General features: G+C 47.8%; 1 protein-coding gene across 1 annotated transcript in view; it reads right to left on the bottom strand.

The window, feature by feature from the left end:
• SH2D4A (SH2 domain containing 4A) overlaps positions 1-13,646 on the bottom strand; it is a 65,506-nt gene that overhangs the window by 35,932 nt on the left and 15,928 nt on the right. Inside the window, exons 3-4 of the mRNA XM_033415380.2 lie at positions 12,893-13,064; positions 914-994 (exon numbers count right to left, since the gene is read on the bottom strand). Of these exons, the coding sequence (XP_033271271.1) occupies positions 914-994; positions 12,893-13,064 (253 nt within the window). The remainder of the gene's footprint in view (positions 1-913; positions 995-12,892; positions 13,065-13,646) is intronic.

Genomic DNA, 13,646 nt, shown 5'->3' with positions numbered 1-13,646 from the left:
TCCTTTCTTCCTCACCTGCCCTCATTTAAAATGACATAATGTAATCAGGGCAGGGTCACTGGGGAGTTCCTTTAGGGACTATTGCTGCTGTTTTATAAAGAGGCATGTATTACATCAGCGTCTGCACACCAGGCCCACAGCTCCAGACCTCCCCATGACTGACGCCTCAAACGTGCGAGCTCTCCAGCTCACACGTGGCCCTGCAGAGGAGTCCGGGCCTGGGTCACCACTCAAGGTAACCAGCCCCAGCCGCCTCCTGATAGCCTCCATCCCAGCCTGTGGCCCCCAGAACCTTCATTTTACAGCCTCATCTCTCACTCCACTTTTTCAGACCATCTGTGGGCCAAACCCTACAGGGTTTCCAGTCTCTGCCTCAGTTATCCTGAGCTGCATGTATGGTAACACGGCAGTAGGACGGAGGGAGCAGAGAGGTCCCTGTCCAGATGGACCCGGAGACCTGAGCGCCTGGAGGCCCTGCGGGCACCGTGGGCACAGTGACCCAAGCAGCTGCTCAGCGCAAAGGGACAGGCTCGAGAAAGAGTGAACATCTAGGGAACCTAATGTGAATTCACGATTTCCGCCAAGTTTCATGCTTCGTTTATCTCTCTCTGAAATCAGTCTCCCCAGCGTTTGCCTCTGTCCGGGATGCTATCTCACGTCAGATCTTCAGGGAGGAGTCCGATATGTCCTGACGAGCAGATACGTCCTGGTACATCCTTTCCATGATACTCAAGACTCTCCAACTCCAGATAAACAGGTAAAGATGAACAGCTGTGCTCACAAGCTTTTCAAAGATAGAGTTCACAGTCTGCTGCTTAATTTCATTTCTGCATGAGGCTAATAAAACAATTTGTGAAACATTAGTGGAACTGGCTCTGCACTTAGCCCCTGAGACGGAAGGTAAGTCTTTTACCTGGTGAAATCCATATTCCTTCATACGACTGATAGAATCTGCCAACATTTGGTGAATACTTCTTGAGGAACTGGAGGGCAACTAAAAATTAAATGAAACACATTTTTATGCCATTTAGAGCTGCAGTGCAATTCCAGAAGATAATCTGTTAATGCTTCCCTCATGTCGATGTTCCCAAATGCTGCCCCCCCCCAACTGGATCCATCCCTTTCCCACCAGCAAGTGAGCTCCTGAGCCCATCCTGACTGAGGGGGCAGGTATATGAAGCCCCAGCCTCTGCACTCAGTAGGGTTAGAGATGAATCACTGCCCAGCAGCCAGGAGCTAGTGGTTTGCTCATGTCTTGCTCCCAGCTGGCCCCAAAGTCCCTGGGATGACTTTAAGACATCAATACTACTCTTTAATCTCAATTCCCTTCCTTCTCTCTTAATCCCTGCTCTACCCCAACCCGTGTTTTGGGTCGGACCAGAGAAACACCTTAGTTTCGGCCACTTAACTGCATTCGCCTCTCTCCCCTTCTAGGGCTGGAGACATACCTGGAACACCCAGTGCCTGGGAGCCCTGCCCACCTTCCCTGCCCGCTCACATCCCCCCTGTCCCCCCACTTCCCCCACTTCCCAGTTCCGGCTTCTGCTGCTCTAGACGGATTTCCCAGGAGCCAGCTCCTGCCAATGGGATTCCTAGTTCTGCTGCCTGGATTCCCTGGGACCATCCTTGTGGGCCACCTGCCAACCCCTCTGGCTCAGTGACTGAGCTGGCACAGCACACGGGGTGCCTCGTAAGACCAGGTCAGTTACACCGGCCCCAGTCACCCGGTCCCTGGCCTGAGTGCAGTCTGGGCCAAGGCCAGCATGGCAGCCATGTGACCTGTGTGGCCGATATTAGACACCCTCAACCCACGGTACCACGACTCACGAGCCTTGTGCCTGAGGACTCCTTCCTGAGTCCTGGCTTAGACGAGAAATTGCCTGCAAAGTTTCAGCCAAAGGTCTGTACCAAGATTCAGCGTGGAGCACAGTGGGTACTTTAGGGTCACTTCTATGCCATGAAACGAACCAGCATGGCTACCTCAATCCTGCCCCTGCAGTTAGGTGCCCATGTGAATAATTATCTCCAAAATAATACAGGTGATAACTGGTATTGGCCACTTCTATCCGGGCCCTTAAAACCTCCTTCACATGTGTCTCCAGGCCATTTCCCCCTTCTTTGGGCTGGAATGGTGTCAGCAGTCATGCTACTAGAAAAACAGCAGAGCCTCCAAAGCCTGAGTCCCTGAACGGCTGTGTAGACCTGAGCCTTCCTAGACCAGAACACCCACCCTGGACGTTACAAGGGAGAAAGATGAACTTCCATGATGTTTTGACCATTGCCTGTTTGTTCTACTCTATCTTAGCTGATAAAGCTGGCCATAGCAATCGCTGGCGGCCCTGGACTCCAGCTCTCTGCTGAGGTCATTTACTGATCACGGGAGTACAGTCGATGCTGATTTCCCTGATGGCTGAGGGTCACTGGAGCCTGTCCTGCCCAGGCTCTGCATCAGGGCCTTAGTAAGTATCATCTTTACTGCCCACAGCATTGCTGTTGGAGGGGCAACATTACGCCCATTCTCAGGTGAAGGAACTGAATCTCAGAGGAGTTGTGCAGCTTTCTGGGATCACACAGCCAGCCTGTGCCAGAGTTCACGCTTCTTCCACTATAGCAATATTGTCATGATAGGGAAATGAGTTGCAGGTCAAAAGATTTCTTATACCTATTACTTGGCAAAGTAATGAATCCTATAGGTTTCACAATTGCTACTTGCCATATTCTGTCTCATTTTTTCCTTATTCTGATATTATAAAAGGATACGTAGCTGCCCTGCATCTAAAGCAGAATAGGACAATAACCAGTTCCTCTACCGATGAACAGATCAGAACTCTTCCAACAGGTTTTGTATGTCTGTCTGTTCAAAAGTCTGAGATGGCTTTGAAGGGCTCAGGCTTGTGGTCTCTGAATACATTTCCACTATAAGAACTGTGAACTTTAAAAGCAGGCCCACTCTCCCTTCCCTCAGTGATATAAGATCTGTGGGGCATTACTTTGCAAAAAGGATGTTTCTTCTATGCTGAAAATTAGGAGGCAGGTGACTGTGCTCCACGGATACGTCCTCAAGTGCTGTAGACAATGCTGCAGCCCCCGCTTCTCCACTCATGTTTCCGAGGGACCTGGGCTTTTGCCACTAGCAGAGCTTTGGACCAAGGTTTCATCAGCAGCACCTCCACCACGATCAGCTCCTGAACAAACTCTTAGTTGTTTCCTGAATTAGCATCAGGCTAATAGATATCTGACGTTGCTCTTCTAAGTCATATATCCCAAAGTGTGGTCTATTTTGTCAAGCATTTCCCCCATCACTTGCCAATTACTGTCCTCTGCTTGGACATAAAACCTTCAACACACTGTACAAGTTATTCTTTGTCCCTTAGCAGTATTCCTTCAATGGAACTATCGATCTCATGTATGTACACAAAAGTGTTTTCTCACCACTTGCTTTTTAAGAAATTACAGTCTGGATTTTTTCCATCACCATCATGTGCCCTTTCTCACTAGCACTTTCAACATGCTCACTGCTGCTTCACTTGTCAGATATTACAGGGTCATCAATATCGTTAAAAGAGCTCAAATCTAAGCACAGATGCAGGAACAAGACAATTTTCAGGACTTGGTGCCAGGGACTGAAGGGACCTCTGTGACCATCAGCACCGCCTACTGGTGCCGCTCAGAGTTGACAGCCTTTCCTTGTCTGAAGGTTTAGGTTTTGTTTTTAGTACATCAAAGCTCACAAGTTGGTTCTTGAGTAGATAAGATTTAGCATAAACAGCTGATTAATTTAACAACCACCCCAGAGATCAGTCCTTCTATTCAAATCCTTCCATGTGTCCAAAACATACTGTCAACTCTAAAACCATTCACACATACTAAGAACCACATTTATAAAAATTCTCATTTTAAGGGTGAGCGAAGATTCGCTCTTATTCCAAAATGTTAAAATAATATGAAGAAGTTAATCAAGACTTGCCTAGAGCTTACCCTTCCCCCTCTGCATATCCTCAAGTCCATTCTCTAGTAGGTCTGTGTCTTTATTCCTGTCTTACTGTGACAAAGCGAGAGAGTGGCATGGACATATATACACTACCAAACGTAAAATAGATAGCTAGTGGGAAGCAGCCGCATAGCACAGGAAGATCAGCTCTGTGCTTTGTGACCACCTAGAGGGGTGGGATAGAGAGGGTGGGAGGGAGGGAGACGCAAGAGGGAAGAGATATGGGAACATATGTATATGTATAACTGATTCACTTTGTTATAAAGCAGAAACTAACACACCATTGTGAAGCAATTATACTCCAATAAAGATGTAAAAAAAAAAAAAAGACTTGCGTAGAGCAGTTCATTCAGATACACTTACATGCTTACAAATCCACAAAGCACACCATGTACAATGGAATAGACTGAAAGCAGTGTGAGCCAGATCTCATTTACTAAAAAACAGCCAGATCCATGGCTCAAAAGTGATGATTCGCAATGTCAATACCAGAAGGAGACAGCCTCAGGAATAGCACTCTGAGCATCCCCAGCTCAAGGATGAAGAGAAGTCCTGAAGAGGGTGCCGGGCCCTCTCTGAAGCTTCCATAGGACGCTGGGTCCCAGGGAATAGACTCTTTAGCTATTCCAATTTGCAACACAAGGAAGGTTGGAAAACTACACACCTCCCTGCATAATTTTTTCTTACAAAGAACTTTCAAGTCCATGCATCATTTGACCTTCATATCAACACCATAAGGGTATCAAAGCAGGTATTATCCCTTTACCAAAAATGTAAGGCGACCTGTTCATAGGTAGGAAAGCAGGGTCTGAAACCCTCGCCCTGCTCCTTCTGTGTGTTGTCCCGGAGAGAACATCTGTCTGCTCTCGTGCACAGAAGCCATGGCAGTCCCCTCCCACCTGCTGCATCACAGAGACTTCTGCAGCTGCTGAAGCCCTATGGGCAGAGTTAAAGCTATTGTATCCTCTACATATTTGTTTTATTTAAAAATGAAAACTGCCATGGAATATTTATGCAAAAGCTCCAAAAAAATAGAGAGAAAACTTGGAAGGCAATGACATCACAAGCTAGTGGACTCTCTGCAGAGTCCACTATGGTCCTGCTATGGTCCACTATGGTCAGAATGGTCCTCTCCAATCAATGTGGACCAAGGAGACCTGGGAGTGGAGCCCCTCCACAATGACCAAAGGATTTTATAAGTATAAGCTTAACAACTTCAGTCTGGAAGGGATGAAGGAGGTAAGGAAGAAGGAAAACCTAAGTGGAAGCCTTCCATTGTGTCCGAAAATCATTACCCAGGTGCCCCTTCACTGTTCTCTACTGAAAGGAACATAACGCTATGAGTTAGAATAACACCTGAAAACACAACTGAACACTACCACAGTTTCAATGTCAACTTTACGATTAAAATGCACATTTTAGTGGCATGTTTTGTTATCAGTTGTTATAGTGAAATGACAGATGTAAAAGCAGGTGCCAGAGCCTTGGGGCAGTGTGGGAGGTGTGTGTGTGTGTGTGTGTGTGTGTGTGTGTGTGTGTGTGTGTGTGTGTGTGCGCGCGCACATGCGCGCACATAGTAGAGGTGGAGAGGTGAGAGGTCTCATCTCTAGCTCCATTTGGTTAAAGAAGGTACTATGTATGACGGGGAAGACTCTTGCTCAAGGGTTTTTAATCTGCTAGCTTCGAGGTCCTTTTTGGGGTTTTTTGAACACTTTGAATTCCAAATGTTTGCGTTCTAATTTTTTTTTAATCTCCTGGTTTGCAATGTGGTCCACTTTGAAGGCCATTTCTGTTAAAAACAAGTAATTCTCGGGAAATAAAAATCTAAAAGTGAGCAGACAGTTTTATCCAAGGTCCCCTTTGGGGCAAGGACAGTCAGTCTACTGATGAATGAGTCCCCAGCCTACAAATCACCTGACACAGAGACACACAAGGGCTTATCTCTTTTTTTTTTTTTTTGCGGTACGCGGCCCTCTCACTGTTGTGGCCCCTCCCGTTGCGGAGCACAGGCTCCGGACGCGCAGGCTCAGCGGCCATGGCTCACGGGCGCAGCCGCTCCGCGGCATGTGGGATCTTCCCGGACCGGGGCACGAACCCGTGTCCCCTGCATCGGCAGGCGGACTCTCAACCACTGTGCCACCAGGGAAGCCCAAGGGCTTATCTTTTAATTAGCATCCCACCCACCACCCTCAAACCTGTTCTTTTCCCTCCCAAATTCTCATGCGGGAAGAGGTTAAACACTGACTGCTTTGGGAGGGCTGTCCACGCCAAGGGTCCCTAAGGACCTCTGCTCAGCAGAGGGGTACTCCTAGTTATTACCCTGAATCCCCCAGGGAGGGGCGCCTGCTCACACAGTGCCTCATCTGTCCTCTTCTCTGGCTCTTACTAACTGCTCATCAGACTTGTCTCTGCCTGGGAATGGCCTCTGCTTCCCAACCTGCATGTCTCAGAACATGGCTGGGTGACAGCTAAATTCTCATATTTACCATCACCTCCCATTCAGGGACAGGCTCCCAGCAACACTGAATGTTTGCTGTGATCCACTGAGAACCAGAACACTCTCACTAGATATTAAGCAGAACATCATTTCTGAGTTTCCCAAGTGCTGCCACTGCTGCCAAAAACAAGGAAAGGGCAGGCATTTTGTAGAGGGCAACAGCTTCCAGAAAAGAAGCCATGCAGGCAGCTCTAATCTAGGGATCATTTCTGTCTCCTCAGATTGCACCAGCCACTCAGCCTCCCTCTGCCTCTACCTCCTCAACTGAAAAATGAAAAGGACCAAGCCTGGGCTCATGGTAAGAATAGCATCTCATAACTGAAGGACTTCAGGGGCAATTCTTGCTGTCTCCATCAGATGATATTAGGCAAGCAACCTCATAAAATTTTTTCAGCTTCCTTTGTAAAGAAACAATGTTGTTAATTTAATCCCTATTCTATAGAGGGAACTGATTCCTGTAGGATGGGGCCCGCAGGTCACAGAGCTGCTTCTAAGGATGGAAACCTCCATTCCCAGACTAGAGGTATTCTATGTCAGCTGCACTGTTTCAAGGTATCTGGTACTTAACTGGGCAGTCTTACTTTTGGTTACCCATTTGTTAAAATGAAAATTTTAAGTTAACATAAATATATAAGAAGTATTTTGTAAAGATTATCCTCAGTGTGTAAAAAGATGCTGAGACTGGACCCCAAGTTTTCCAAACCCTGAGGCAGGCATCAAATAACTCTTCTCAAATCCCCCAGGTTTGCTTCTTGTGGATCTAAGGGTTAAGCAGAAATTCTCTAGCCTTAGAATTGGGACAAATCTTTCACTGTTCTAGAAAAGATCTCCTTGGATGAAGCCATCTGCCAATGAAAGTATAAAATAAATCATTGTTACATTGGTATAAAATAATCCAAATGCAAACCTAAAAATTGGGCTGTTTACTGTTCTGGTTCCATGGAGGGAAGGGTACAGGTCTCTACAATTTTTTATATGTGAGAAGATTAAGTAGACCCAGGTGAGTCAAGAGGTATAGTTTACAATCTGGGGCTGGAGGGCTGCGGTGAAAAGCTGAGGATAAGCTAGCCAATTAACTAAGGAGGACGTAATATGCACTTTATTTCCAGAAATGGGGCTGGGTTAACCTCAGCCCTGTACTGCTGGGCTTGGACCTCATACCCCTGCCTAATTCCTGCTTGGATGTGAAAGTCCAGCCCTGGTGATGTGATTTTTCCAGTGAAACTGCATGGAAACCCTCCTTAACAGCCATAAAGACATGAGAAAATATTCGCCTTCAGGCCACACAGGCATGGGTGTTGTTTAGGATCACCGGCATTTACAGCTGGAAGGCTAGGAGGAGTCATCTCAGCAAATAGATTCCATCTCTAGCGCTCGCTCCCAGGACTGAGCACGAGACATCTGTGGACAGGACGCGAGGGCGCATGTGCCCTGGGTCGGGGGAAGGAGAGCTGCGATCCATTAGTGATGTCTGCCCAGGTGTAGGTGCGTAAGAGGTCTTATGCTTTGTGTCTACATACCTTTTAAAAGCCTCTCATTTTATAGAGAAGAAAAAACGAAATCCTGCAGACACAGAGAATGAAAGCCCAGTTCTTCTGACTACGTTTACCATGCTTGCTCTCATTATGTTAACACAGAGCAGAAACCTACCATAAGTCCACAATCCCTTATTAACAATTCTGAAATCCAACAAGCTCTGAACGTACATAACTCATATTGAGGGGAAAACCTGACTTGGACTAACATGAGATCATTTACAGTATTTACAGTAACTGATTGCAAAGTGTAACCAAACCCTGCCGGGGACACTATATATTATACAGTATATACACAGCATTTCTTCTATAAAATCTGAAAAAATCTGAAATCTGAAACACATCTGGCCCAGGGGTTTGGATAAGGGAGGGTAGGCCAGTGGTACTGAGTCCACCGCCTAGAGGGTGTGGCAGGTAGAGTAGCCCCCAAATGTCTACACCCTCATCCCCCGGAACTTGTGTCTGTGTTATGTGACACAGGAAGTTTGCAGGTATTCATTATAAGCTACAGACCTTAAAATAGGGAGACTTTCCTGGATTGTTCTATTGGCCTCAACTAATCACATGAGCCCTTAAAAGCAGAGAACTTTCTCCAGCAGGAGTCCGAGAGATGCAGCAGAAGGTCAAGTCTAGAATCTTGGCATCTCTCTAAATTCCAAGCAGGAGAGAGACTCCACCTGCCTTTGCGGGAGGGGCCACACTGGCGGCACGAGGAGGCAGGCAGGCAGCCCCAGGACTGTCCCCAGGCTGACAGGGCTTGCCGTGGCTCATTCGCCAACGACCTGAATAAGCATGGAAGCGATTCTTTCCCAAAGCTTCCAGATAAGATCCCTTCTCAGCCAACACCTCGATTTCTGCCTCGTGAGAACGGAAGACCCAGCCAAGCCATGTCAGATTTCTGACCTGGGGGCTGTGAGATAACAAGCGGGTATTAAGTTCATAGTAATTTGCTACAGCAGCAACACAAAACTAAACAGGACAAGCCTGATTCCTCCCCCATGATACAGCCTCTAGACACCCTCCCAAAGTGCCTTCCCCGAGTCCCAGCCAAGCCCCGCCTGGGTCAGGCCGCTCCCTCCCTGGACCCACTCAAGATGCTTTCACTCTGACACCCTGCTGGCCCCCAGGCTTCCCCCGGCCAGCTCTGCCCTCCCTGGCCAGCCCCGCCCTCCCCACCAGGAACTTGACTCTGTCCTGCCTCACTGGGTGCAGTGCTTTCCAGGGGGTGTCCCTTCTTCCTCCCAAGTCCTGAGACACCAAGACCCAGTCGGGTGCCTCCCTTATGGCCCCGTAACACCTATCACTACACGTATGGAGCCCCTGACAAGCCTTAGCTCACAGAAGGACCGATTCACCTCAGTCGGCCTCACCGTGCAGGGTGCACGCAGGGCAGGCCGGGTGTAGGACACTGTCACGCAGACCAGGCAAGGCTTCGCGTGTTTCTGGTTAAAATAACCCCTTGGAGTTGTAGTGGGATTTGCAGTTTTCCAAGAGTTTCCAAATATATTATCTCATGTAATTTTTACAAAATAAACCATGAGATAAAACAAGGCAGGTATTTTTAATTCCCAGTTTTTACAGGTGAGAAGACAGAGGCTCTAGAAGGTTCTGAGGTTTGTCCGCTAGCCCACGTGAGAAACCCTGCCTCACAGACTCAGTGCTGCCACGCGCAGCGCAAACGCAACTCTGAGAATCTGGCCGAGGCAGCAGCAGGGCCACATTGCGAGTTCTGGGGACACTGCCGTGGATCCGCTCTGGCAGGTGTCCAGGCAGTTAGATCTCGTTGCGTCTGTTTCTCCACTCTCCTCTTTCTCTTTCTCCATGTTTTCTTACAGAAAAAAGTCTACTGTTTAATTTGAAAGCCAACAACATCTGGGTCTAAAGCACTCCTGCTTTGGGGGCACAAAAGCAAAACCTCTCTTGCCAGCAGTGTGACGGTGACGATGCAGCCATGATAGCTTCCCCGGGGCAGACGAGATGGCCCAGCTCTGCCTCTAACACAGGCTCTGCACAAGCCACTGCTCTCTTCCTCCCCTCGGAGAACAGACCCTGTTTCACGTCTCCGACAGCTGCTGTGAGGATGGAGTGAGACAGTGCATCTAAGTCATTTGGCAACTGTCCAGGGATGCATGCACGTGAAGTGTCAAATTCCTCCCCCTCGCTGTGATCACCCCAGTTACCCACACGAAAGCAAATCTGCCTTTTCACCAAAGAATATCCCTGGCTCCTGGCTATGCTCTTAGGATGTGCTGTTTTCTCCTCTTGAAGCTGGCTTTGGCATTCTTTTAAGCTGATTTCATCTTATTCAAAATATTAGTGGGTAAAGAGGGAGGATAATGAAGGAATTAACTGTGGGATTGGCCCCCAAGTCCTACACAGGCCCAAAGGGGTCCCTGACTACATGTTCTCCTCCATTCACAAGATAATCAGAGCAGAGCTGAAAAGACACTGGCTGATACAAATGCAGAAACCCAGTCCACTCGTATACCCCAGTTAAATCATTAACTAAGAAGCACCACCTCCTATGAGTGACTGACTCTTACACAAGAGCTTCCACAGTGCTGAAGGCACACCAACATTTGGGTTGAATTTAACTTTTATCTCTTCTTCATAACCCTTCAGCGATTTTAGATCAGACCAGTAAGGAGTGCTTTCAGATTCAGGTCTGGAGAACTTTCTGAGCATATGGGGCACATTTTCTGGTGATGATCTGTCATGTGGAAATTCATTACAAGTCCCACAAGATCATTTTATTTTAGTAAATCTATAGCTGATTTTCCTTGAATACTTTTTATAATTCTGGAAAACTGATGGCTCTTTAAATCCTCCCATGGTTATTCAGATAAGCATTATGATCACTAACATCAATAAAAATGGCTTGATGATTTTTCCTTTTATAATAAACTTTAGGCCTTGTGTAGGCAATGCAATTTTAAAGACGTGACAATATCCTTCTAGATACTATGGTTAAATTATGGCCGAAACACGGAAATCTTTACAGCGCAAGCCTGGATTGCATTTGGAAACATGCACTGGGTGACTTCCAAAGCTCCTGCCTTGGTTTCTCACTAGAGTTCTTGTCCAAGGAGCAGATCTGGAGAAGACAATCTGTTTTAAGTACATCAAAGTTATGATGGGAGTGGAAGTTCAAGTAGATATACAAAAATGAGGACTTTCTGAGATATGGGGGGCAAATCAATCTCTCTTTGGGCATTAGTTTGTTCATCTGTACAAAAGAAATCATACTTGAATTGTGTTGTAAAATGAACTCAATCCATGAGGAAAAGCTCTGTGAACGCTAAGTCAAATTGTGTGTGTTTTATTCTTTTGTATAAAATCAACTTACATCTCCACCTGGAGGAGCATGAGAAGTCCCTAATGTTTCTAAACCAGACTCATCTTTAAAACCAGCAACTGCTCCAGCAGTTCGTTCCTGTTTATGCTGATGACACACCCACACCCCCAGGCATCCAACCTTGGAAACATGGGCTGTGCTAGAAACCTCACTCCCCTGTCCACTGGGATGCCTGGTCAGTTCCTTTCAAAATATGAATCTGCTTAGGTCAGCCCCTTGCTCAAAAATCACTGACAATTTCCAGCTGTTCCTGCACAAAGGGTCAGAACACGTAAGTCGCCCCCAAGACCCTGTCCTGTCTGGCCTTGCCCAGCCCCTCACTCTGTCATTCCCTCTGCATTCCAGCCACACAGCCCTGCCCAACTGTCCCTTTGCTGGAACCTCCAGCCCCTGGCAGCCTCTGTGGTCACCTCCAGCTCTGAGTCCCCGGCAAAGCCATTATGCACGCCGCAGTAGTGCTCACGTCCTGGGGTGAGAGAGGCACAGAAACATACCCCAGTCCTGGAGCACAGCCATCGTTTGAAATGAGATTTTATGTGAAGTCCTTCCCTGCTTCCCCAACTACGAAATTCATGACAGCAGTGATTCTATTTTCACTCCTGAATTGTCATCTCAAGCCTAGCACATAATGGGTACTTGTTCATTGCATGAGTAAATCAATCAATCTTGGGATCTTCTCCTCAATACACCTCCCACTTAACAGCCTCCAAGAGGTAGAGCGCACACACAGCATCATAGAGCCAGAGACCTAATGGAAACCACACAGCTGCAAATCCCCTGTTAGTTCTCAGGGTAATTAAATCGTTGGCAGAAGAAATACTTCACCATATAGTTTCATTATTCTTCCAAACCATAATCCAAGCCGCAAATTACGTTTGAGCTTTTTAAACCACCTGACCTAAGAGAATCATCCTAGTTCTGAGTATAGAATGCTGTTGTGTTGAGGCAACAGCTGTTCCACAATCCCAGGCAGAACCTACGAAGCCAAGAGACACTGATGCTTTGTCCTCAACAAAAGGGGGGACCCATTAGGACATATCTAGGTCCCGGAGGTGCCCGTGTTACAGGCAGGCCCAGCAAACTGCAGCCCGAGCACCAGACCCGGCCCCAACCATCCTGGTGGGTAAAGTGGCCACAACCTGTACACACCTGCGACAGAGGCCGCAGGGCCCAGGAGCTCCATGGTCCACCATCTGGCCCTTCAAGAGTCTGCCGGGCCATTAAAGAAGGCATATAACACGGAAAAATAACCCCGGAAATGTCTTAAAATGCAGTTTTATATCTAGAGTTCTTTCCTCACACCTTCTCCCATGGAAAAGGGCGCCTTATACTGTTTGTGAAAAGGCAGGTGAGCCAAACCCCCGAATCTCCCAACAAGGAGTAACAGCAGGGCCTTCAAGCTGGGAGGGATTTGTCCCAGAAAAGCCAGTTTAGGATCCTGACGCTCAGTGACCCCAATACCTCCATCTCCCCCCTCATGAAATTCCGCACATTTACAGACAGGAAAGACTCACAGGCGTTTTCTGCTCTTCTAGGGGTGAAGCTGGCCCGCGGCCACGCCCGTGTCCCCCCTCTTCTGCCGCCTTCTCACACACGCTCCGAGGCTCCCGGTCACCTGGTGCCCGCACATCGGAGGAGTGTGACTTTGGTTTCAAGCTGCTGGTGAATTCTCTGGACTGAGTTTTTCTGAAGAGAAACAAATGTGGAATTATCAAAAACAGTCTTCAACAAAGACAGCTTTCCCAAAGTAGAGGTCTGCATTCAAATTACATGGAAACCAGTAATGGGTACCATTTACTGAGCGCTGATGGTAGGCTGAGCCCTTTGCTAGGTATTTAAAGACATTAACTTAATCCTCATAACAACCCTGCGAGGAAGGCGCTGTTATCCTTGCTTTGCTGTAAGAGGCTCAAAATAATGGTATCACTCATCTGAGGCCACGCAGCAGCCAGGACTGAAACCCAGGTCTGCCCGGCTCCTGGTTTGGAAGCTGAACAGCCAGGGCACACGGCCTTTGTGTCAGCAGCAGCAAAGAGTCCCTTTCTCTCCGTGTGCCCACTTACGGCTATGAAGTCACAGGACCGCGGCACGGAAGAGAGGCCCACGTGTCTGTTCCTATTTCCCCGCTCGCACGGGGCTGCCAACACTTCGCAGAGGCCACCCTGGCACCCAGCCCAGGGGACCCATCCCCTGCCTCACTGCTCCCACCCAAGCTACCTTCCTGTCTCTGCAGTTGATTATGTCGCTTCCTCATTCACCACCTCCTCA

Source organism: Orcinus orca, chromosome 21 (assembly GCF_937001465.1).
Source record: "Orcinus orca chromosome 21, mOrcOrc1.1, whole genome shotgun sequence".
NCBI classification, from domain to species: Eukaryota; Metazoa; Chordata; class Mammalia; order Artiodactyla; family Delphinidae; genus Orcinus; species Orcinus orca.
This window is presented reverse-complemented; position numbering and strand designations above follow the sequence as displayed.